At 46.4% G+C, this 24,371-nt stretch overlaps 1 protein-coding gene across 4 annotated transcripts in view; it reads right to left on the bottom strand.

Moving 5' to 3' along the window:
* The window catches only part of LOC122924538 (lysine-specific demethylase 2B), a 249,850-nt gene extending 226,645 nt beyond the window's left edge, over positions 1–23,205 (bottom strand). For all 4 annotated transcript variants that reach the window (XM_044275743.1, XM_044275744.1, XM_044275746.1 and 1 more), the window contains exons 1-4: positions 22,830–23,205; positions 22,297–22,441; positions 18,336–18,414; positions 10,830–10,876 (exon numbers count right to left, since the gene is read on the bottom strand). In XM_044275743.1, coding sequence (XP_044131678.1) covers positions 10,830–10,876; positions 18,336–18,414; positions 22,297–22,441; positions 22,830–22,862 — 304 coding nt within the window. In that variant the 5' untranslated portion in view covers positions 22,863–23,205. The remainder of the gene's footprint in view (positions 1–10,829; positions 10,877–18,335; positions 18,415–22,296; positions 22,442–22,829) is intronic.
* Between the last annotated feature and the right edge of the window lie 1,166 nt (positions 23,206–24,371).

Raw genomic sequence — 24,371 nt, 5'->3', positions numbered from 1 at the left:
TGCAATGCGCGTAATAGTAAGCGCGCACAAACAGTACTTAACTATAACTAGTGCTGTTCATGAGGAAATGGCTACAAGCCATCCAATCATAATGAAGCTCATGACTGAGCATCCCCAGGATGCAACAAGATGATGGGTGGAGTTATGGGCATATAGGCAGAGGATCTTTCCCATTTGGTTGGGACTGTTCCACTGCTGACGAGCCGTGTGATGTGTATGCGCTGCCTCCTGATGAATCGCTGGTCCCCCGATATGGAGTGATGATGCAATATCCGGTAATGTATTGATTCTTACTCTATGATTGATTTATCCACGATTTCACTGTATACTCTAGAAAACTGTATAGTGACCTAAGTATTCATATAATAAATCATTAATAACAGAGAGAAGTTGTATGCTGTGTGTTTCCTAGTTGGGAAGCTAGTGAGAGGAAAGGTGAGGCCTTAGCATCGCCAAAAACATGGCAATACAGGTGGTGACGACCATTTCGCAACCAGGTCTGGCAAAAAGGGATATAGCACATCGAGGCATTTAGAAGTGCTGAAACGACGATCTGGATGCTCCCATGCCTTAGCAATGACGACCGAAAAATCGTCATGGAAGGGGAAGGTCTTAGGGGCTTGTCTCGATCGGAGAAACAAAACTCCCTGGCGTCTGGATGAGGGAGATTCATCCTGCACCTGAAAGGTGTCTCGGACAGCCACGACCAGACTGTCCACCATGGAAGCAAACTTAGAAGATTGCTCCTGATCCAGATCAGAGTCTGGTAAGGGATTGGGGGGGTGGTGATGACACAGAGGCGTCAGAAGAGGTACACAGTGTCCTGTTCAGGGCCGCTTGTGCAAAAGGACTGCCCCCGCGTTGGCCACCAGATACGCAGGTGAGGATTTGTCAACCAATCGACCCATAATAAAAAGGGTGGATTGGGAAACTTTCGATAAGTCCTGTACAACCCACTGCCCAGGACAGGGCGCGGGCCCATTCCAGCTCCACACAGTCAGGGGGCCAGTGCGACTGGTCGAGCGGGAGGGCTACAGCTGGCCTGGGCGCACGGTATGCTGTACACAGGGATTCCGCCTGGCCGCGAGGAAATTTGAGTTCGCATTTTGTGCAAGCTTAGTGGGTAGGGGCTGGTCGCGGGCAGGCGTCACTCGTGGGTTCGGACATGACTAAGAGCTGGTCTCGGGGCTGGAGGGATACAGGGTTGTCCTATTAGAAAAGCTGTAGGTGGACCCAGGTCCTGATGTCCCCCAGTAAAGCCTCCTGTTGACCCACGAGAAGAGGAAGGAGAGTCAGCTTCCCCACAAAGCCCGTGCAGGGATTAAAAAAAAAAAAAAAAAAAAAAAGGCTAGCTCCACCCACCCAGGAGTGTCCGGCGGAAGAGGGTCCCGCCCCCTAAGTGTAGGGGAGGGGGGGCCTAGAAGAACTGCAGCCTAGCGGGCCCCCGAGACCGTGGACTAAAATACTTGTGGTGGCCGGCCGCGAAGCCGGGTGCGTGACGGAGAGTGAAACTAGGAGCCAGAGGAGTGCGGGGACCGGGAAGGCCGCAGAGAGAGGTAGGCCTGAGTAAAGACCGGGGCCCAAATTAAGAGGGGTGGCCGGCAGGAGGGGTGTCGGAGGAGCCACCCCACATCCCCGAACCAGGACCAAACTGAAGCCCCGGAGGGCATTTTTGCATTTTATAAGTTGCCACAATAAATAAAAATATAAAAATGTTTGAGATTTCCAGTTCTGGTAATTTTATGTGCATACAAATTTAGCCCTGGTGGGAGATCAGCTCTTTTATACAATACAAAGTGATCATGTTGGCCTCCACTAGAGTGTGAACAATCCATTTAAATTAACTGCTGGACATACACTGGAGATGATAATTAAAGAACAATTTCTGAACGCGATTTTTTTTCCATAAATAATTTAATAAACAACGTGTGAAGGAATTTTTGTTGTGGCTATACCTTGCCACTATAAAACAGAGTTTTATAAAATAACTAAGACACTTCAACAAAAAACCTTTATCTTGCAGAAAACACAATGCTCAAAATTAGAGAACATCAATGACTGTAGCGCAGAGAAAGATTACAACATTTTTTTTGAAGGTTACAACAGTCAATAACCAGAAGGAAATGTCCAGGCCTTTGCTTTAACCACTTCAACCCAGCTAGCTGAAACCCCCTTAATGACCAGGCCACTTTTTACACTTCTGCACTACACTACTTTCACCGTTTATCGCTCGGTCATGTAACTTACCACCCAAATGAATTTTACCTCCTTTTCTTCTCACTTTTTGCAAAAAAAAGACATTTTTCACTTTCAGCTGTAAAATTTTGCAAAAAAAATGACATCCATATATAAATTTTTCGCTAAATTTATGGTTCTACATGTCTGATTAAAAAAAATTGTTTGGGCAAAAAAAAAAATTGTTTGGGTAAAAGTTATAGCGTTTACAAACTATGGTACAAAAATGTGAATTTCCGCTTTTTAAAGCAGCTCTGACTTTCTGAGCACCCGTCATGTTTCCTGAGGTTCTACAATGCCCAAACAGTAGAAAACCCCGACAAATGACCCCATTTTGGAAAGTAGACACCCTAAGGTATTCGCTGATGGGCATAGTGAGTGAATAGAACTTTTTATTTTTTGTCACAAGTTAGCGGAAAATGATGATTTTTTATTTATTTCTTACAAAGTCTCATATTCCACTAACTTGCGACAAAAAATAAAAAATTCCAGGAACTCGCCATGCCCCTCAGGGAATACCTTGGGGTGTCTTCTTTCCAAAATGGGCGTAGTTATACTGCCCTGGCAATTTAGGGGCCCATATGTGTGAGAAGTACTTTGCAATCAAAATGTGTAAAAAAATGGCCTGCTAAATCCGAAAGGTGCTCTTTGGAATGTGTGCCCCTTTGCCCACATAGGCTGCAATAAAGTGTCACACATCTGGTATCGCCGTACTCAGGAGAAGTTTGGGAATGTGTTTTGGGGTGTCATTTTACATATACCCATGCTGGGTGAGAGAAATATCTTGGCAAAAGACAACTTTTCCCATTTTTTTTATACAAAGTTGGCATTTGACCAAGATATTTCTCTCACCCAGCATGGGTATATGTAAAATGACACCCCAAAACACATTCCCTAGCTTCTCCTGAGTACGGCGATACCACATGTGTGACACTTTTTTTTGCAGCCTAGATGCGCAAAGGTGCCCAAATTCCTTTTAGGAGGGCATTTTTAGACATTTGGATTCCAGACTTCTTCACGCTTTAGGGCCCCTAAAAAGCCAGGGCAGTATAAATACCCCACATGTGACCCCACTTTGGAAAGAAGACACCCAAAAAGGTATTCAATGAGGGGCCTGGCAAGTTCATAGAATTTTTTTTTTTGGGCATAAGTTAGCAGAAATTGATTTTTTTTTGTTTTTTCTCACAAAGTCTCACTTTCCGCTAACTTGGGACAAAAATTTAAATCTTTCATGGACTCAATATGCCCCTCAGCGAATACCTTGGGGTGTCTTCTTTCCAAAATGGGGTCAGTTGTGGGGTGTTTGTACTGCCCTGGCATTTGAGGGTCTCCGCAATCATTACATGTATGGCCAGCATTAGGAGTTTCTGCTATGCTCCTTATATTGAGCATACAGGTAATGAGATTTTTTTTTCCGTTCAGCCTCTGGGCTGAAAGAAAAAAAATGAACGGCACAGATTTCTTCGTTCGCATCGATCAATGTGGATGAAAAAATCTCTGCCCAAAAAAAAAAGGAGGGGAAAGGCGTCTGCCAGGACATAGGAGCTCCGCCCAACATCCATACCCACTTAGCTCGTATGCCCTGGCAAACCAGATTTCTCCATTCACATCAATCGACGTGGATGAATAAATCATTGCCGGGATTTTTTTTTATTATTTTTTTATATATACAAAGTGTTTGCCAAAGCATAGGAACGCTGCCTCCTCCTCAGCTCGTATGCCTTGGCAAACGTATCTTTTACTGCAGAGTAGAAATCTCGTCTTGCAGCGCCGCATACACCAACTTGCATGTAAATCTGACAGCAGCGCAATGCTTCTGTCAGAATGCACATCAGTGCTGCAGCTAGTCGATCGGTTGCTCCACCTGGAAGGTAAAAAAAGAAAAAACCAGGCCGCAACGCAATAATTTTATTAACTTTGGAACAGAACATATAAACTTTAACTTTTTGAACTAAACATTAACCTTTTTGCTTACTGGTGTTTTTTTTGTTTTTTTTTGTTTTTTTACCTTTATAGAACAAACCTCTCCTTCCCCATGGGTCAATGTGCAAAGCACAAATCGCCTAAAGATGTGGCGAAGTGAGTTATGCACTTTGTCCCAGGTGAAAGGAGACGTTTGCAGCAGCTGTGAGTGAATGGGCCCTAATAGCCCTGTGTGCCTGTCCTGGTGAGATGTGATCCCTATGCTAGGTGTACCTGTGTGTGTACTCTCCAAAGCATAGGGCAGGGTGGTCAGGACAGTCAGGACAGAAATAGCGGGTGTCACGCCTTATTCCACTCCTGCTACAGACACGACATATTTTTCGGGGTGACGGTTGGGTTGAGGTACCAGCAACGACATTGGGGAAATGTTGCTCGTGTAGACGGCTAACTACACTGGTGGATGGGGCCACGGAACCTCCTGGGTACAGGAGGTTCTCGATGATCTCTTCCTGAAATTTGAGGAAGGATCCAGTTCTCCCAGCCTTACTGTAGAGAACAAAACTATTATACAGAGCCAATTGAATTAAATATACAGACACCTTCTTATACCAGCGTCTGGTTCTGCGGGAAACTAAATACGGAGACAACATCTGGTCATTGAAGTCCACCCCTCCCATGTGAAGGTTATAGTCGTAGATTGAGAGGGGCTTTTCAATGACACGGGTTGCTCGCTCAATTTGTATTGTCGTGTCTGCGTGAATGGAGGAGAGCATGTAAACGTCACGCTTGTCTCTCCATTTCACCGCGAGCAGTTCTTCGTTACACAATGCAGCCCTCTGCCCCCTTGCAAGACGGGTGGTAACGAGCCGTTGGGGGGAAGCCCGCACTACTAGTTCGCACAGTGCCACAGGCGCCAACCTGTTCTAGAAACAAATGCCTGAAGAGGGCCACACTTGTGTAGAAATTGTCCACATAAAGATGGTTCCCCTTGCCGAATAAGGGTGACACCAAGTCCCAGACTGTGTTCCCACTGCTCCCCAGGGTCTGATCTTTTCGCTCATAGATCCGAAATTTGTGGGTATAGCCTGTGGCCCTTTCACAGAGCTTATACAATTTGACCCCATACCGGGAGCGCTTGCTTGGGATGTATTGTTTTAAGCCAAGGCGCCCGGTAAAATGTATCAGGGACTCGTCTACGCAGATGTTTTGCTCTGGGGTATACAAATCTGCAAATTTCAGGTTGAAATGGTCTACGAGGGGCCGAATTTTGTGGAGCCGGTCAAAAGCTGGGTGGCCTCTGGGACGGGAGGCGGTGTTGTCGCTAAAGTGCAGGAAACGCAGGATGGCCTCAAAACGTGCCCTGGACATAGCAGCAGAGAACATGGGCATGTGATGAATTGGGTTCGTGGACCAATATGACCGCAATTCATGCTTTTTAGTTAGACCCATGTTGAGGAGAAAGCCCAGAAAAGTTTTAAATTTCGGAAACTTGGACTGGTTTCCACCGGAAAGGCTGGGCATAATCGCTTCCCGGGTTGGCGGTTATAAATTGTGTGGCATACCTGTTTGTTTCGGCCACGACTATGTCTAAGAGCTCCGCAGTCAAGAACAGCTCAAAAAATCCCAGGGCCGAACCGATCTGAGCTGTCTCAACCCGAAATCCAGACTGGGCAGTGAAAGGGGGAACTACAGGTGCGGCTGAAGTTGGGGACTGCCAATCAGGGTTTGCCAGCACCTCAGGGATTCTAGGGGCTCTACGGGCCCGTCTTTGCGGTGGCTGCGACGGGGTCACTACTGTTCCTGCCACCATACCAGCTTCAACTGCCCTTCTGGTGCTCGCCACTTCACCAGGTTGTACGGCAGTGCTGGTACTAGGTCCAGGGAGGGCTGCGCTGCTGGTGTATGCCTCACCACGTAATCCGACAGCGCCAGCCCCACTCTGCTGCTCTTGAAGCGGATCCTGCGCAACCTGTGGTCTAGCGACACGGGGCCGGGTACGCCTGGTGCTATCAGGGACCTCAGCCTCCTCGTCCGAACTTTGGGTCAGAGAGCCACTGCTTTCTACAGGTTCGTATTCTGACCCGCTAGATTCATCAGATGAGGGTTCCCATGCCTCATCCGACTGGGCCAGAAGCCTGTAGGCCTCTTCAGAAGAATACCCCCTGTTTGACATTTGGGCAACTAAATTTAGGGGTATTCCCTGAGACTACCCAAGAAAAAAAGCAAGCCTGTTTTACAAAGGGGAGGCTAGTGAAGTAACGGAGGCCGCTGCGGTTGATAAAAAATATCAAAACAGATTTTTTTTTTATCGCCGCAGCGCGTGTAAAGTGAATGTGCAGTGATCAAAAAATATATATTTTTTGTCACCGCGCTGGGGCGGGTGTGGGCAAACGCACGTGTGGGCGACCGATCAGGCCTGATCGGGCAAACACTGCGTTTTGGGTGGAGGGCGAACTAAAGTGACACTAATACTATTATAGATCTGACCGTGATCAGTTTTGATCACTTCCAGATACTATAAAAGTACAAATGCTGATTAGCGATACGCTAATCAGCGAATCAGTGACTGCGGTGCGGTGGGCTGGGCTGGGCGCTAACCGATCCCTAAACTACTTAACCAAGGGGCTTAAAATATCCTAAAACCTAACGGTCAATACCAGTGGGAAAAAAAAGTGACAGTTTGCACTGATCACTTTTTTCCTTTCACTAGTGATTGACAGGGGCGATCAAAGGGGTGATCAAAGGGTTAATTGGGGTGCAGGGGGGTGATCTGGGGCTAGTGTGTACTGTTGGTGCTACTCACTGTGAAGCCTGCTCCTCTGCTGGATCCAACCGACGAAAAGGACCAGCAGAGGAGCAGGGCAGCCATATAACAGATCATATTTACTAATATGATCTGTTATCTGGCGCTGTGATTGTTTTTTTTTTAAATCATCAGCTTGCCAGCCGCGATCATTGGCTGGCAAGCTGATGACGCGACCCCCCTTGACGAAATGCTGTATCAAAACTTTCAATACCAAATCAATACTTTTTAACCCAGACCAATCAGATAACGGAATTTGCTATTTTCCGATACTAGGCTGCCCTACTGCACATCCTAGTATTTGTGAGAGAACATGCCACGCGCCGCCCTTAGCGTGAAACATGTTCTCATCAGCCGGCACAGTGCAGAAGGAGGGAGTCCCTCGACACGGACGTGCGCGCATCTGCCCCCAAATACAATAGCTCTGAGGAGGAGGGGAGGGCCTGTTGGCCACTGCACCACCAATTAATATAATTAACCCCTTAATACAAATGTACGAGGTGCGTGGCGGCCGAATCACACAGTCAGAAACCCGTCTCAATGATGGGGCATGGCAATCCTGCGATCCACGTCAATTAACCCCTCAGGTGCGGCACCTGCAGGGTTAATTTACGTGGTTCAGCGGGATCCCGGTCATTGAGGCCAGGTGCAAGCAGTGTGATAAGGCCAGCACCCACCACGTACATTTGTATTTAGGGGTTAATTATATTATTGGTGGAGCAATAGCGGGCATCCAATCAGTTACCATGGCAGCCAGGACGCTACTAAAGTCTTCCATGGTAAGCTCCCTGCTGCTGTGTGCACAAAGCATTGTCCTATTAGGGTCTAGAACCCATGTCCTATTCACCCTAATTATTTTAGAATAGTAATTATACAAAATAAATAAAAAAAAATAAAAATAAACTTTCCCAATTTTACTATCAAATATATAAAACGATAACAAAAAAAAAAAAAAATAAATAAATAAATAAATACATATCGCCACATCCAAAAATGTAAAACATAAAAAATGATCTATGTGGTGAAAGCCATAATAGAAAAGAAAAAAAAAAAAGAAGAAAATTAAACAAGATTCGCAATTTTTTTTTGTCACCTTGTCCTCCAAAAAAAATTGGATAGGACTGTTCTATTATGGGCCGGACGTTCCATAAAATGCGGAATGCACGCAACTTTTTGGGCGTTGGATTTTTCTTTTGATATTGAGTATTGCAACACTGTTTTATGGTATCGAAATCTAATCTAAATTTTGGCATCATGACAACCCTAGCCATAACTGTTGTCAAGGATTTTCCAGAGGTTTTCCATTTGGTTCAGATCAGGGCTCGGACCATTTCATTATTTCAAGGTTTTCAGTTTCAAGGAACTACCTTATCCGTTTTGCTGTATGACAGGGGGCATTGTCCTACAAGAAAATGGCTAATGGCCAATTGAGTGAAGAATACAGTAAAGGAATGACATGTGTCAAAAAAGGTTCTGATAAATATTAGCATTCACTCTGCCATGTACAAGAGTCCCAACTCCTGCTGCCGCAAACATTCCCCAAATCATACTTCCTCCTCCACCTTTCACTGACTTCTTTACACACTTTCAGTCTTTCCCCAGTTTCACAACGAACATAATGTTTCCCATCAGTTCCAAAAAATTAAAGTTGCTTTCCTCACTAAAGTGAACTTTGGACGACTTCTTCTCTGTCCACACAACATGTGGGTCACTGCAGAGTGGGTCTTTCAGTCCAAAAGCTCTTAAACGTTGAGACACTGTATGACGAAAAAGATCCTTATGCTGTTAAGGGCTGAACTGGCAACAATTCCAGCTGCACTGAGATTCTCTGCATTAGGCTCCTTTCACACTAGCGTTCGCTGGTCCGCTCGTGAGCTCCGTTTGAAGGGGCTCACGAGCGGACCCGAACGCAGCCGTCCAGCCCTGATGCAGTCTGAATGGAGCGGATCCGCTCAGACTGCATCAGTCTGGCGGCGTTCAGCCTCCGCTCCGCTCGCCTCCGCACGGACAGGCGGACAGCTGAACGGTGCTTGCAGCGTTCGGGTGTCCGCCTGGCCGTGCGGAGGCGTGCGGAGGCGTGCGGATCCGTGCGGATCCGTCCAGACTTACAATGTAAGTCAATGGGGACGGATCCGTTTGAAGATGCCACAATGTGGCTCAATCTTCAAGCGGATCCGTCCCCCATTGACTTTACATTGAAAGTCTGGACGGATCCGTCCGAGGCTATTTTCACACAGCTTTTTTTTTGTCATTTTAATGCAGACGGATCCGTTCTGAACGGAGCCTCCGCCTGCATTATTATGAGCGGATCCGTTCAGAACGGATCCGCCCGAACGCTAGTGTGAAAGTAGCCTTATCCTGTCCTCTCTTGTAGGTCTTTCGTGGATGACCAGTCTTCTTGGAGACTTGAATGGGTTTGTAACAGTTTAAAGATACAATATTCTAGAAATCACAGATTTGGAACGACCAACTTCTCTTGCTCATAGGGTCCTCCCTTTGGTCCTCATCTGGACAAACTGCTGCCAGAAGGTTTCAATCACTTTAGAACGGCTTACAATTCTTGCAAAGTCACTGAAAAGTGAAAAGTTAGACTGCCAGTTTAAATAAGATTTGTCGGATAATTAAGGAAATTAGCACCAGGTGCCAGATTAACGCCAATAACTGGGAGGTATCTGAAAGGGTTATTTTTCAAATATCTCATTGAACTTTTTTATACTGTGCTTCTCAATATATATCCAACTCATGAAATATGTTTAAATTATTTTTTTTACTCCTATTGGGATAGTTTCAAAGAGGAGTATGATCGAGATGTGTGAATTTTATTCTATATTTTGTATCTCTAGGACTGTAACTAGTTAACTTTTCTGAAGCTGTAACAAACCATTTCTTCCTTTGTCTCAAGGAGCCTCCCCTCATCCCTTTGTTCAGTCAACAGGGGGCACGCAGCTGGGCCAACTTGTCCTCTGGTTACAGATGTATAGACTGTGAAAGAATGCTTAAACCAATTATTTAACTAGATGATACACATGTATACTCACTGCCTATAGAAAAGTACCACCTTCAAGTGTCACATATGACGTATGTATTGTGTTGAGTTTAGGAAGACCGCCATTACAACATGGCGCGGCCCGTAGAGGTTTATATTAATCCACATTCGAAAGTTTATGAGCTAGTGCATACTGCGCAGAAGCCAAGTGTCATCTTTCCTCCTTTTCCTTCTTAAGTCAATGAAATCATTGCATGTGCCTCAGGAAGGACCGCCTCCCTGAAGGTGTATAACTGCTTTGCTTATTGCAATAAACGTACAGATTGCCTTGACCAGCTTTGTGTCAGCGTGTGTGTCTCCACACGTGGATATTAACCCCTTGAGGGTACCTTGATTTGGAGCACCGGAGTGCATCTTAAATGCTTTAATTAAAGCAACTTCAACAAGTATGCAATGACCTTGATATTCACAAAATTGTTGTTTGTTCTCAAATCTTGATCTCCAGTGTAGCTATGGTTCTACCTGCTGCATAAATATTCCACGGTGGAGATTTACTAACACTGGCGTTTCCTACGCTAGCCTTAGTAAAAAGTCTGCTCGAGTAAGGTCCGCCAAATTTACGCACAGGCCTCTTAATAAATTTGGCACATCTTTTGGGTTTTTGTCTATGCCAGCAAGGAGCAGGACGCCCCAAAAATTAAAATCCAAAACGTGGCGTGTGCCATAATCTGCTTTTATTTTTTATTAGTTTTTTATTTATTTTTTAACACACTATTGTTGAATAAAAACATTGATAAATCTCCCTCCATGTGTAAATCAATAATGACAATGATCTTCAAAGAGATCCAAAAAGATCAATACAAAGTACCGGTAACCACTTACCCACCAGTAGTTTCACATCTCTGACCGTGAAATCGTGTTCAGGCATCCTACAATAAAAAGACAGAATATCTTTTATAAGCAATAAAGAGTGGATATAAAAAGTCTACACACCCCTGTTAAAATGTCAGGTTTCTGTGCTGTAAAAAATTAAATAAAAAAAATATGAGAAAGATAAATCAATTCAGAACTTTTTCAACCTTTAATGTGACCTATAAACTGTACCACTCAATTATTTACTCAACAAACTGAAATCTTTTAGGTGGAGGGAAGAAAACAAAAAATAAATAAAATAACTAAATAAAATAATGTGGTTGGATAAGTGTTAACAGCCTCTTATAACTGGGGATGTAGCTGTGTTCAGAATTAAGCAATCACATTCAAAATCATGTTAAATAGGAGTCAGCATACACCTGCTTTTATTTAAAGTGCCTCTGATTAACCCCAAATAAAGTACAGCTGCTCTAGTTGGTCTTTCCTGAATTTTTTTTAGTCGCATCCCACAGCAAAAACCATGGTCCACAGAGAGCTTCCAAAGCATCAGAGGGATCTCATTGTTAAAAGGTATCAGTCAGGAGAAGGGTACAAAAGAATTTCCAAGGCATTAAATATACCATGGAACACAGTGAAGGCATTACCAAGAACTGGACGTCCCTCCAAAATTGATGAGAAGAAGAGAAGAAAACTGGTCTGGGAGGCTACCAAGAGGCCTACAGCAACATTAAAGGAGCTGCGGGAATATCTGGCAAGTACTGGCGTTGTGATACATGTGACAACAATCTCATGTATTCTTCATATGTCTGGGCTATGGGGCAGAGTGGCAAGACAAAAGACTTTTCTTAAGAAGAAAAACATCCAAGCCAGGCTACATTTTTCAAAAACACATCTGAGGTCTCCCAAAAGCATGTGGGAAAAGGTGTTATGGTCTGATGAAACCAAAGTTGAACTTTTTGGCCATAATTCCCAAATATATATGTTTGTCCCAAAAACAACACTTAACATCACCAAAAGAACACCATCCCCACAGTGAAGCATAGTGGTGGCAGCATCATGCCAAGGGGCTGTTTTTCTTCAGCTGTAACTGGGGCCTTAGTTAAGCTAGAGGGAATTATGAACAGTTCCAAATACCAGTCAATATTGACACAAAACCTTCAGGCTTCTGCTAGAAAGCTGAACATGAAGAGGAACTTCATCTTTCAGCATGACAACAACCCAAAGCATACATCCAAATCAACAAAGGAATGGCTTCACCAGAAGAATAAAGTTTTGGAATGGCCCAGCCAGAGCCCAGACCTGAATCCGATTGAAAATCTGCGGGGTGATCTGAAGAGGGCTGTGCACAGGAGATGCCCTCGGAATCTGACAGATTTGGAGTGTTTTTGCAAAGAAGAGTGGGCAAATCTTGCCAAGTCAAAATGTGCCATGCTTATATCCACTGTATTATTTTCTGTTACCATACAACAATATACATAACTATACGGCGCCCATAAAGGATGCATCAAATGCGGTTTGACCTGCTAATCAAACAGGACTCACCAGGTTCAAGAATTGCTATTAAAATGTTAGACATCCTCTAAAAACAACTACATTTTTCTAAATTATAGTAGCAGGAATTTTCTGACCTCGACAATGTGTATTTAAAGGGAACCAGTTATCAGCCTCAGCATGAAACAGCGACAGGCTCCCTCATTACAAAGAGCAGTTAGTCTAAAGATCTCAAGAACATTTGGTACTTTGTTAGCCAAATGAAAATAATTATTGCTCTTAGTAAGAGAAGCAACATATTTTACATGTGGATTAAAGCGCAGGGGGGGGGGGGGGGGGAACAAAAAAAATAAAAAACAAAAAAAAACGGTTTACAGTACTAGCAATGCATGTTACCAAGGTGGATCCTGTTCTGGATTTACAGAGAAATCTGCCACTTAAAAAGGGGTTTTCCAGGCTTTTTATTATGATGACCTATCCTCAGGATCAGATATCAGACCAGCAGGGGTCCGGAACCACCACGATCAGCTATATGAAGAGAAGGCATACGCCATCTCCTGTCTCTCTTCCTGCTTGCCATAGACATAGCAGCAGCGAGCAGAAATAGGAAACGGACAGGAGACGACACGCATGCGTTCTCTTGATACAGCTGATCGGTGGGGGTGCAGGGTGTCAGACCCTGCTGATCTGATATTGATTACCTGTGCTGAGGATATGAAAAGCCTGGAAAACCCGTTTAAATAGCTCCTTTATCTCTAGACCAGATTATTTAGATGTCGCATCGTAACAAATACTTGTAACAAATTCAGTCCTGTGTTAAAGAGAATCTGCAAGCACAAAAATTACTTTCGACAACCAGGCTCTCCCTCAGCAATACACACGGCCAGCCAGGCATACTGCTGAAGAAGGTTCTTGCGGCCAAAACGTGGGGCTAATGTATATTTAGCACGATATAATTGTCCATTATGCCTGAATTTATTAAAATTCACATATTTTGCATATATCACAAAAAAAACGTGCTGTGGATGCCAAATCCGAGCCTGCAGTCTTCAGAAATATGTGATTACACTTACCAGTAATCTTTTTTCCTTGAGCCTATGACAGCACCCTTGGACAGTGTCTGCCCCCTCCTCAGGACAGGAAACAGGAACAACTTTAAAGGGAGGGATCAACCCCCTACATGCCAGTACTATTCCAAGAACTAAGGAAACACAAACGTCTCATAACAACAACTTTTCTATACAAAAAGTTAAAAAATAAAATAAAATTATAAGTATAGAAAAGTTGTTATTGTTATGAGATGTTTGTGTTTCCTTCGTTCTTGGAAAAGTACTGGCGTATAGGGGCTTGATCCCTTCTTTTAAAGTGGTTATTGTTTCCTGTCCTGAGGAGGGAGCGGACACTGTCCAAGGGTGCTGTCATAGGCTCAAGGAAAAAAGATTACCGGTAAGTGTAATCACATATTCCCCCCCCCCCTCCTCCCATGACAGCACCCTTGTATCTATAAGCGAGATCAAATTAGGGAGGGACGACTGCCTGAAGGACCTTACGTCCAAATACTAGACCCTCATTAGAGGGTAACTGAAGCCTGTAATGCCTAAAAAAAAAGTGCGAGGAAAACTCCAGGTGGCAGCTCTACAAATTTGCTCTATGGAGGCAGAGGCCCTTTCTGCCCAGGACGTGGAAACCACTCTGGTAGAGTGGGCTCCAAATCCCATAGGCGGGGAAACTCCCTTGGAGGAATACGCTAAATGAATAGCCTGCCTTATCCTATCTGGCTATAGTCTGGGAGGAAGCAGCCAAACCCTTTCTTTTGCCCTAAAAGGAAATGAGAAGCTTAGAGGAAAATCTCCAAGGTTGAGTGATCTCCAGGTACTGCAATAGAAACCTAACACCTAGACAGTGGAATTCTGACTCTTTCCTATTTTTTGGAGAGGCACAGAATGAAGGTAAGATGATGTCCTGAGAACGATGATAGGAAGAAGACACCTTCGGTAAAAATTAAGGATCTGGTGAAATGAATCACCCGATCCTCCAAAATATTCTCTACCATTGGGTGAAGGAAGGGACCCTGAGCTAGAAGTCCCGGGAAGACTGGAAGAAACCAAGGGGGTGCAACTGACATTCTGTGGAGCCAGGAAAACCAAACCCTCCTGGGCCAGAAGGGAGCTATCATGATGACTAGAGCACTCTCCTCCCTTATCTTTTTCAGGACTCTTCGGAATAATTTTAATGGGGGAAAGCATAAAGAAGTCCCTCTCTCCATAACCGAGCTAGAGCATTCACCGCTGTTGGATGCTCTTCTGAAAAAAAAATAATACAATCTTTACCTTCCTTTTGATTTATTTTGGTGGCAAAGAGGTCTGTCACTGGAAGACCCCATAAGGCAACTATCTTGTTGAATATCTGCTGGTCCCAAGACCATTCTCCTTGATGCAGATGATGGCGACTTAAAAAGTTTGCTGTGACATTGTCCCTTCCTCTCAGATGTACTGCAGAAATTGACAAAAAGAGAATCCTCTGCCAGACAAAACATCTTTTCACTGAGGGACATTAGACTCGGGGATCTGGTACCTCCCTGTCTGTTGATGTATGCCACTGTAGTCATATTGTCTGAATAAATTTTTACATTCCTGCCTCCTATTACTTGGAGACTCTCCTTCGAGGCTATCCAAATGGCGTATAGCTCCCTGAAATTGTGATATTGGGACTGAATCTCTAGATCCCAAGATCCCTGAAGGAGGAGGGATTCTATGTGGGGCCCCCAACCGTAAGGACTTGCATCTGTGGTCAGGAGTAAGACATCTTGTCTCTGCCACAGAACTCCCCCATGGAGGTTCGATAGATTCATCCACCACTCCAGCGAGGAAAGCGTCTGGGGGCGAAAAATTAATCTCCGAGTCCAGAGACATAGGACTCCTGTCCCAGACTTCCAGAATCTGCAGTTGGAGTGGTCTCGAGTGGAAATGGGCCCACTCCACCCCCGGAATGGCAGCTGTCATAAGCCTGACATGGCTTGTCTTAGGGAAATGGACTGATGGAAAAACAGGTACTGAACTCTGGATCTGATCAGACAGGCTTTGTGAAGAGGAAGCAGGCACATTTGTGACCTGGTATCTAGGGTCATCCCTAAAAAAGGTGCACACCTGGACTTTTCTATGTTTAGATCCTATCCTAATCTGTCCAATACTTCCCTGAACCAAGAAATCTGCTCCTCCAGCTGTGTGAATGTCAGAGAGAAGGAGAAAGTCGTCAAGATATGGGATAACGACTAACTCCCTTTTCCCTCAAATGGGCCATCATCTCTGCTATAATCTTTGTGAATACCCTGGGGGCCTGCGACAACCCGAAGGGGAGCACCCGAAATTGCACGTGCAGGACCCTGTCCTCCAACTGAACCGCTACCCTTAGGTACTTTTGATGACTGGGAGGTATAGGGACATTGTAGTAGGCATCCCTGAGATCCAGGGATGTCATAAAACAATTTGGAAACAGACTTAAAATCACCAACTTGATCGTTTCCATACGAAATCTTTCATACACTAGAAACTGGTTCAGAAGTTTCAAATTTATTACTGTACGATAGGAGCCGTTCGGCTTCTTTATATATAAAAAAAATAATAATAATTTGACTAAAACCCTTCTGTTCTTTCCTGCACTGGGACTTCCAACAGAACATTCTTTTCAATAGGGAAAATACCTCTGAAACTAGGGCCGCCTGTTTCTGAGGACGATAATCTGTTATGAATCTTCCTGGCGGCAACCTCTAAAAATGTATCTTGTTGCCCTCTCTGAGGATGGATATTATCCATGGGCTGTGATAAAGGACGACCTCCTACCGGGGTCCTGGCGTCATTGTGGCCGCTTCTTTGAGGCCTCAGCTCCGAAAAAATAAAATGATATACCTTGGACCTTCTGGTAGTACCTGAAGTTTGCCTAAGACACCTTCTTTCTCCTTTAACCACCCATATTTGTCTGAGAACGAAAGGGTCTTATAGGAGGTTGCTGACTAGTGGAAGGGAACCCCTTCTTTCTGTCTGAGGCCTTCTCAAGCAAATCATCCAAGGCCTTGGAGGTAGAATCTCCCTTCCAATCCTTCAAGCAAATGGCTCTACGTGCTGAATTAGATAGGGCGGAAGCGCTAGCAGAAAATTTTAACAAATCTGCCGACGCATCGGCTAGAAAAATCAATGGCATTAAAAATAGTGGGAAATGAAGACAACGGCTGCTCTCTAGGGGTTCCTTCCTTTTTATGATTCTCTAAATCTTTCATCCAAATTTTAGTGATCTAGCCACGGAAGTGGCTGCAATGGTAGGTCTAAAAGCTCCCGCCGTAGCTTCCCAGCTCTTTTTTAAATACATTTCAGCCCTTCTATCCATGGGGTCCTTTAGGGAGCCTGTGTATTCAAAGGGAAGGGCCGCTTTTTGGAAATCTTGGCGACTGGGGCATCTAGTTTTGGGGCCCAACAAGCAGAGACTCTCTCATGAAATGGATATTTACGTTTTATGGAAGAGGGAATAAAAAAAAATATTTCTATCTGGCTTACTCCATTCCCTATTGATAACAACAGAAATATTTTCATGTACATCAAAGCCCTTCATTTTTCTTGGACCCAGGCCCTCAAACATGGAGTCCCATACAGACTGTAGCGCTTTATAATCGTCTAACCCTATGGTGGCTCTGACAACCCTGAGCAGAGAGTTAATATTCTCGGGCTGAAAAAGCGGTCTTCCAGCTACATGATCATCAAAAGATTCATCCGATTACATTCTTTCTCCCTCTTCCTCCAATCCCGACAGTAATTTGTTATCGCTGGAGGGGGAAGGGGGGGTAGAGGCGGCTGCAGAGGTGCTGGGGCGACCTTCTAAGAGGCTGTTAACCGACTCCTTAACTTCATCCCGGATCATCTGTTTAAGACTGGTCATAAGAGACAGGGCCTCATCCTCCAATAACTTGCTTACACACATCTGACAGATAGGCTTTCCCCAGACCGAGGGTAACTTTTTCTTACATATAGCACACCCTCTATCCTTAGATCTGGAGACCCTTCTGCTCTCCGTGGAGACCTAAATACTGAAAAATAGCCCCATAAGAAACCGCAACTTTAGAGTTTATGGGGTATTCACCCCTCTTACCCGACCATGGTAAGGAAGATTCATTGGGAGTTTCAGTGGGATCTGCGCATTGTGTCCGCTCCATGGTCACACGCTGTAGTAGCCGAAAACAGAGAAACAGACTGCTAGCCTCTTCTCCAGCTAGCAGTATGAGCTGGCTGATCTTTAACTCTGCGGGGCGGGCACCGGCTCCCCCCACTTCCGGTCTACAGCTTCGAGCTTCCTCCTACTGCCGAAAACCGGAAGTGCGTCAAACGCCGGCAGCAGAACACGTGAACCTCCCAAACCGAGAAGGGACCGGAGCGGGAGGAAGAGTCGGAGGCTCTGCAGCGGCTTCCTCAGAAGTCTTACGTCGCCGGGTAAGCCCTCCTTATAATTAAATACACGGGGCACCCGCAACTCCTTAGATCCTCGTGGCTGTGGCTGTGGATATCCAACCCTGTCCCTTGGGACAGGAAACTAAACTGGCGTGTAGGGGGTTGATCCTTTTAAAGTGGTTGTGGTTCCTGTCCTGAGGAGGGGGCGGACATTATCCAAGGGTGCTGTCATGGGCGAAGGAGATAAATCAGCCTATAAAATTCACATGCAAATTAGCACTCAAAAGCACTGAGGGTAAACCCAAGCCACTTGGTTACCAGCGCTCCGGCCCTTTTCCTTCCAATCACCTCCTCGCTTTCTGATTAACAGAGACAGTCTTCTCCAGTGTTATCCTGGCCCTGAAATCAGTGCCTGTGCCCCTGTTTACAGTGCAGCCCTCTGTCCCGGCCTCAACAGAGAGTACTGCGTGGTACTGTACACTGAGGCCACAGATATTCTGTCCTGTGCATGCCCTGGGAGTTGTACTAACAGTGCAGAAAGCAAAGTACATATTCATTAACAGAGGTGGGAAATTAAATCAGGGGTACTTACTTAATACCCAATCCATCCTTAGTGCGAAAAAGAAGAGGAACTTTAAGTGCTTCTCTCTGAACATATTCATATGTAAAATCTGTAGAAAAATATAAAAAGAACCATCTGTGTCAGTAAATGTTAGTGTAAAAGGGAAAATAATACATAACGCACTCTGCCGTCAGTCCTGAGCTGCATGCAGTCAAAACAAGGAGTATCGGTACGTATGGGAGCTGGTCTTATCCGTTGCGATTTCCATTATAAAGAGAAACTAAGATGCAAGTGTGAACAGGACTTAATATATGTAAGATACCTGACTTTGCACATCAGCTGGGAACCAGTGGTTGAGGAAATTCTATAGGCTGCGCTCACATTAGTGGAGAAATTCTGCTTTTTTGTTCCACTATATGAACACAAATGCATTTAAGCCAGATACCAACAGATCTCATTGACTAGAATGGGGTTTGTCGGGTTTCCATTAAGCATTCCAGTATTTTGCTGGACATAATACCATATTTTATCCTGTTTCTGTACCGGGATGTAAACCCAGGAGTTGATAAGGTTCTCCGATTTTTTACAACATAGCAAAAGCTATCAATAAAAAAAAAATATTTTCTGAAATATCCTGTTCATTGCCACAGATCATAGATGCAGCCTCTTTGGGGACATACACATGTCCCTAAAGTGAAGGGCTACATACATAGAGATGTACTATCCATGGCTGAAGTTATAGGACATGTGACATGGATAAATTGCTCAGGAGATCGAAGGAGCATCCAGAAGCTATGGAAACCAGAGATTTCACAAGAAAGTTCCAATAGAAAGTGTCATCGATGAGGTTACATGGAGGCAGCAGGACGAGCTGCTCATGAGGAACGGTACATGATTTGTCCCAACCACTTTCCACAACCCTGACTTTATGCCATTTAATGCGTCACAGCAACCTAGGTGGCAGAATGTATGGAGGCATATTCACATCTGTGCTGGAGGCTCCATTCTGAGCTCATCAAAAACAGTGAAGAGAAAACTCCTACGTGCAGGACTTATTCTCCACTAAAAAATGCAAACAGGTTTCATGGTAGTCAATGGGATCTGTTTGGTTCCATTCCTGTCAATTATGTGCCAAATCCGGCATTTCCACTCCTAAAATGGAGCAGAAGAACAGAAATAAGTAACGCTAGTGTGAAAGAGGCCTTACCTTTTATACTGCGGGTCAGTACAATAAGGGTATAGTTTTCTGTGTTATATATTTAATGTTTTCTCTTTTTTGGACTGCTGAAAGCCATAACGGTTTTATATTTTTGTCCAACAACTGAGCTGTGGGGGTTGATGTTTTTTGCAGGACAAGTTGTAGCGTTCATTAGGCTCCATTCACACGTCCGCTAAATGGGTCTGCATCTGTTCCGCAATTTTGCAGAACAGGTGCGGACCCATTCATTTACAATGGGGCCGGAATGTGCTGTCTGCATCCGCAATTGCGGACAAGAAAAGGCATTTTTCTATGAGAGTGCCGGCGATGTGCGGCCAGCAAAATGCGGAACACACATTGCCGGTGTCCGTGTTTTGCGGATCCGCAAAACACATAAGGACATGTAAATGGACCCTTATTCAGTTTTTGAGAGGAGGGCTGAACAGTATGTACCATGCAGTGTAAATTAAATATGACCTGTATACTACGGGTCATCAATGACGCTGCAATATCAAATAGGTCATTTTTATATTGGCTTGGTTTTCAAGTTTTCTGCTATAGTCATCTCACAAGGAGGTTTGTGCCTGCAATCCTTTGATTGCTTACACACTGCACTACTTGTGGGCCCAACAGACTTCTGTATTTGGCCAACCAAAAGACCATGGTTAGGACTTTTGCCATAGCAACCACTGGACCCCACAATCACATTGCATGCAAAGGTGATGCCTTCTTAGATGTTGAGGTTACTACTGACCATGGTATGCAAGGGGTTAAAGTTTGGGGATTGGCTTTAATGCCTGATCAGGGCTGTTAAACTTGAAGTTCAGCTGCACATAAGGGCCCATTCACACAGTGGAATTAAGTTGCGGCCACACTGTCATAATTCCGCCAGAACATGTCCCTTCTCGGGGCAGTGTCCAGAAGGACGCCCCCTGAAGCCGCTGGGGGTGTCCGGTTGCAGCTTGGCTACATTTGATGTAGCTAAGCCACAAGAGAGTCTACAAGCAGGGATGCCCAACCCAAGGCTCTCAAGCTGTTGCTAAACTACAACTCCCAGCATGCCCAGACTGCCTACAGCAGGGCATGGTGGGAGTTGTAGTTTTACAACAGCTGGAGAGCCGCAGGTTGGCCATGCCTGGTCTACAGCATTCAGTGGTGAACAACAGCGTTAAAATCTGCCATGTGAACGGGTCCTTACCGAAGGCTCCCACTACAGATACCACAGTACTAGTACAGCTCCTGTGCCATCTATATGCCATTCTTTTAGATAGGTTTGCGGCATCAGGTTGCTTACCAGGAAGCGGGAAGGTGACCTGTCACCAGATTTTTAATGACTAAACTGACGGCACAATACAGCACTTGTAAAAAGCATTCCAGACATGCTGTTAAAACAGATCCTGGCTGAAAAACAGGTCAAAATGCTGTAGATATGTTATATAGCAGTAATGATGGCGGTTGTGCCGAGGTGAGGCAGTCATTACTCTGTACTGCTCTCTTCTGCATTACACTCCGGGAGCATCCATCTGCACCAAATGCCTGGAGCACACCAGGGAAGGGGGCACTACGGAGGAATGGGCGTAATACGTCCTGCAGACCTTCAGCACCGCCCCATGACTCCATATATACGATTTACATACAACACGAAACCCGCAAAAATAAAATAAAAAAAGACCGTCATCCGTGTGATGTCCTAATCCATGTCTGTTCCGCAAAACGATAAAATATGTCCTATTCTCTGACACAAAATGCGGACCACGTGAAGTCAATGGGTCCTAAAAAAACGCAAAACGGATATGGCCTAAAGGTGTCACAAAAACAACCGAGCAAGTTTGCATGCTGGTAGACGTAGTTTCACAACAGCTGGGGTGTTGAAGGTTGCTGACCCCTGTCAGGGCGGAAGTCTACTCCAGCAAGGAGCTGGCCTCGATTTCTAGTGTAATGTGCGCCACTTTTTGTACAAGCGGCAGAAGGTGTGTTGGAAAAAGCGAAAATAAAAATAAGCTAAGTTTGTCATAAAGCAGCACTTCAGACAGAACGCTGGCGCAACAGCGATGTCCCACGCACTGCTGAGGCCAGCGATTGGCTGTATGGTGTGAAAGGGACATGTAGTCAGGAAGATGACATCCGAAGCGCGTCGCTAGGACTGACAGGGGTAAAAACGGTTGATTTTTATTTTATGACATTTACTGCCAGGTTTTTTACATCTCTGACAACCCCTTTCATGTAGCCTTACATAATATTACCTAGTCCCTGTAAGGCCAGCAAACCACAGGCATCTATAGTGACAGAATGCCGCAGGACAAGCTGTCCACCCACCACACATGGCCATTGGCTGAGGTATTTACTGAGGTAAAAAGCCCATAGCTGCATCAACCCAACTCCAAAAACCACCTCAGCTGTATGGGCCCCAAATGGCAGTGACCAGAGACTCCCCCTGCAGACCCCATGTGATGTGCTGCCCCCTCAGCCCGCAGCCTGCGCTGCCCACGGTGTCATTACACCTAGCACTACTGGCGGGAAACTCAAACCCAGCTCCGTACGTGCAGCAGTCTGAGGTGACTGTGGGACCCGCACCCAGCTCCAGTGCAGCATCCTGAGGTGACCGGGGGACCCGCACCCAACTCCAGTGGGGCAGTCTCAGGTAACCGTGTGACCCGCACCCAGCTCTAGTGGAGCAGCCTGAGGTGACCGGGGGACCCAGCTCCAGTGGGGCAGTCTCAGGTAACCGTGTGACCCGCACCCAGCTCCAGTGCAGCAACCTGAGGTGACCGTGGGACCCGCACCCAGCTCTACCTTTGCCGTCCATGTCCTGCACGTAGTCCCCCCGGTAGTGGTTGCAGCTAAGCTTCTGCTCCAGACTAAAGCCGCGGATGCTGACCATGTCGTCCACGTCAGACAGATCGTCGCTCTCCGCGTACTGGGTCCGGCTGATGGTCCGCTGCGGGGAGAAGACACAAGACGAGCTCAGACCTTCAATCATATCTGCACAGGTCGTACATCGATTATCAGGCATCGCTCAGTGCATACTGGGGGGTTGTCATTGTCAGACAACCATCGTAGGTCATTGGAAGCCTTTTCTTCAGCAGTGACACCCACCAGCTCGTCAGCGCCGCACGGGACATTTAAACGCCATGTGCGTGCGGGGATATAAACAAGGAAGAGGGGCCGTGTAATGTGAGCCGCACACTCGGGGCCTGTCTCCTGCAGGGAGGAGTTGCTCGGGCAGCCAGCAGGGACAGCCACAGCCGTACGGTCACACCATAACAAAGCCATGCGAGGAGCCAGCCACACAAAGGACCTCCCGCACCGGGGACCCCGCTACACACCAGTCTTCTTCCTGATGCTTTCTTTGCCTCCATGTTAGTGATGGAGCAGTGGCCTCCAGAGTTATAGGCTCGGCGGTCTGCCGCGCATGGTGATGGGACGATCGCTCTGGCGGAGAGGCAGCGGCACCACGCACAGGACAATAAAAAGTTACTGATCCCCGCTCCGCAAACTACAAGGAAGCGGTGCAGGCTGCGTGGCCGCTGACGTCAGACACTACAGAAGGTAACTGGCTCCGGACGCAGCAGGTGCCACATGACTGGGAAGTTTGCCGCGAACACGCGTGGGCTGCTGGTAATAGTGAATCAGACATTTGCTGACACTCGAAATCCTTTTCCTATTGATGTTTTGGCCGGTCACGGGGGCTGGCTGTGCGCAGGCGCAGTAGCTGCTCTCGCCTTTATTTGTTATGACTGGTGTGTGCAGTGTGCAGCTCTGTAGTTTCCACAACAGCGCTCTGGAGGGGCGTGGCTTATCTCCGGCTGTCCACGCCCCCTGCTGCATGTGGTTCTGTTGTGTTTCCTCATGGTTGTTTTTGTCTGAGAGGAAGATCGGTGTATCAGGGGGGCTGTATGTGGACTGCGGTGTATCAGGGGGGCTGTATGTGGACTGCGGTGTATCGGGGGGCTGTATGTGGACTGCGGTGTATCGGGGGGCTGTATGTGGACTGCGGTGTATCAGGGGGCTGTATGTGGACTGCGGTGTATCAGGGGGCTGTATGTGGACTGCGGTGTATCAGGGGGCTGTATGTGGACTGCGGTGTATCAGGGGGCTGTATGTGGACTGCGGTGTATCAGGGGGGCTGTATGTGGACTGCGGTGTATCAGGGGGGCTGTATGTGGACTGCGGTGTATCAGGGGGCTGTATGTGGACTGCGGTGTATCAGGGGGGCTGTATGTGGACTGCGGTGTATCAGGGGGGCTGTATGTGGACTGCGGTGTATCAGGGGGGCTGTATGTGGACTGCGGTGTATCAGGGGGGCTGTATGTGGACTGCGGTGTATCAGGGGGGCTGTATGTGGACTGCGGTGTATCAGGGGGGCTGTATGTGGACTGCGGTGTATCAGGGGGGCTGTATGTGGACTGCGGTGTATCAGGGGGCTGTATGTGGACTGCGGTGTATCAGGGGGGCTGTATGTGGACTGCGGTGTATCAGGGGGGCTGTATGTGGACTGCGGTGTATCAGGGGGGCTGTATGTGGACTGCGGTGTATCAGGGGGGCTGTATGTGGACTGCGGTGTATCAGGGGGGCTGTATGTGGACTGCGGTGTATCAGGGGGGCTGTATGTGGACTGCGGTGTATCAGGGGGGCTGTATGTGGACTGCGGTGTATCAGGGGGGCTGTATGTGGACTGCGGTGTATCAGGGGGGCTGTATGTGGACTGCGGTGTATCAGGGGGGCTGTATGTGGACTGCGGTGTATCAGGGGGCTGTATGTGGACTGCGGTGTATCAGGGGGGCTGTATGTGGACTGCGGTGTATCAGGGGGGCTGTATGTGGACTGCGGTGTATCAGGGGGGCTGTATGTGGACTGCGGTGTATCAG

Source organism: Bufo gargarizans, chromosome 1, assembly GCF_014858855.1.
Source record: "Bufo gargarizans isolate SCDJY-AF-19 chromosome 1, ASM1485885v1, whole genome shotgun sequence".
NCBI lineage: Eukaryota > Metazoa > Chordata > Amphibia > Anura > Bufonidae > Bufo > Bufo gargarizans.
The sequence above is the reverse complement of the archived record's forward strand: the minus strand, read 5'-3'. Positions and strand labels throughout refer to the sequence as shown.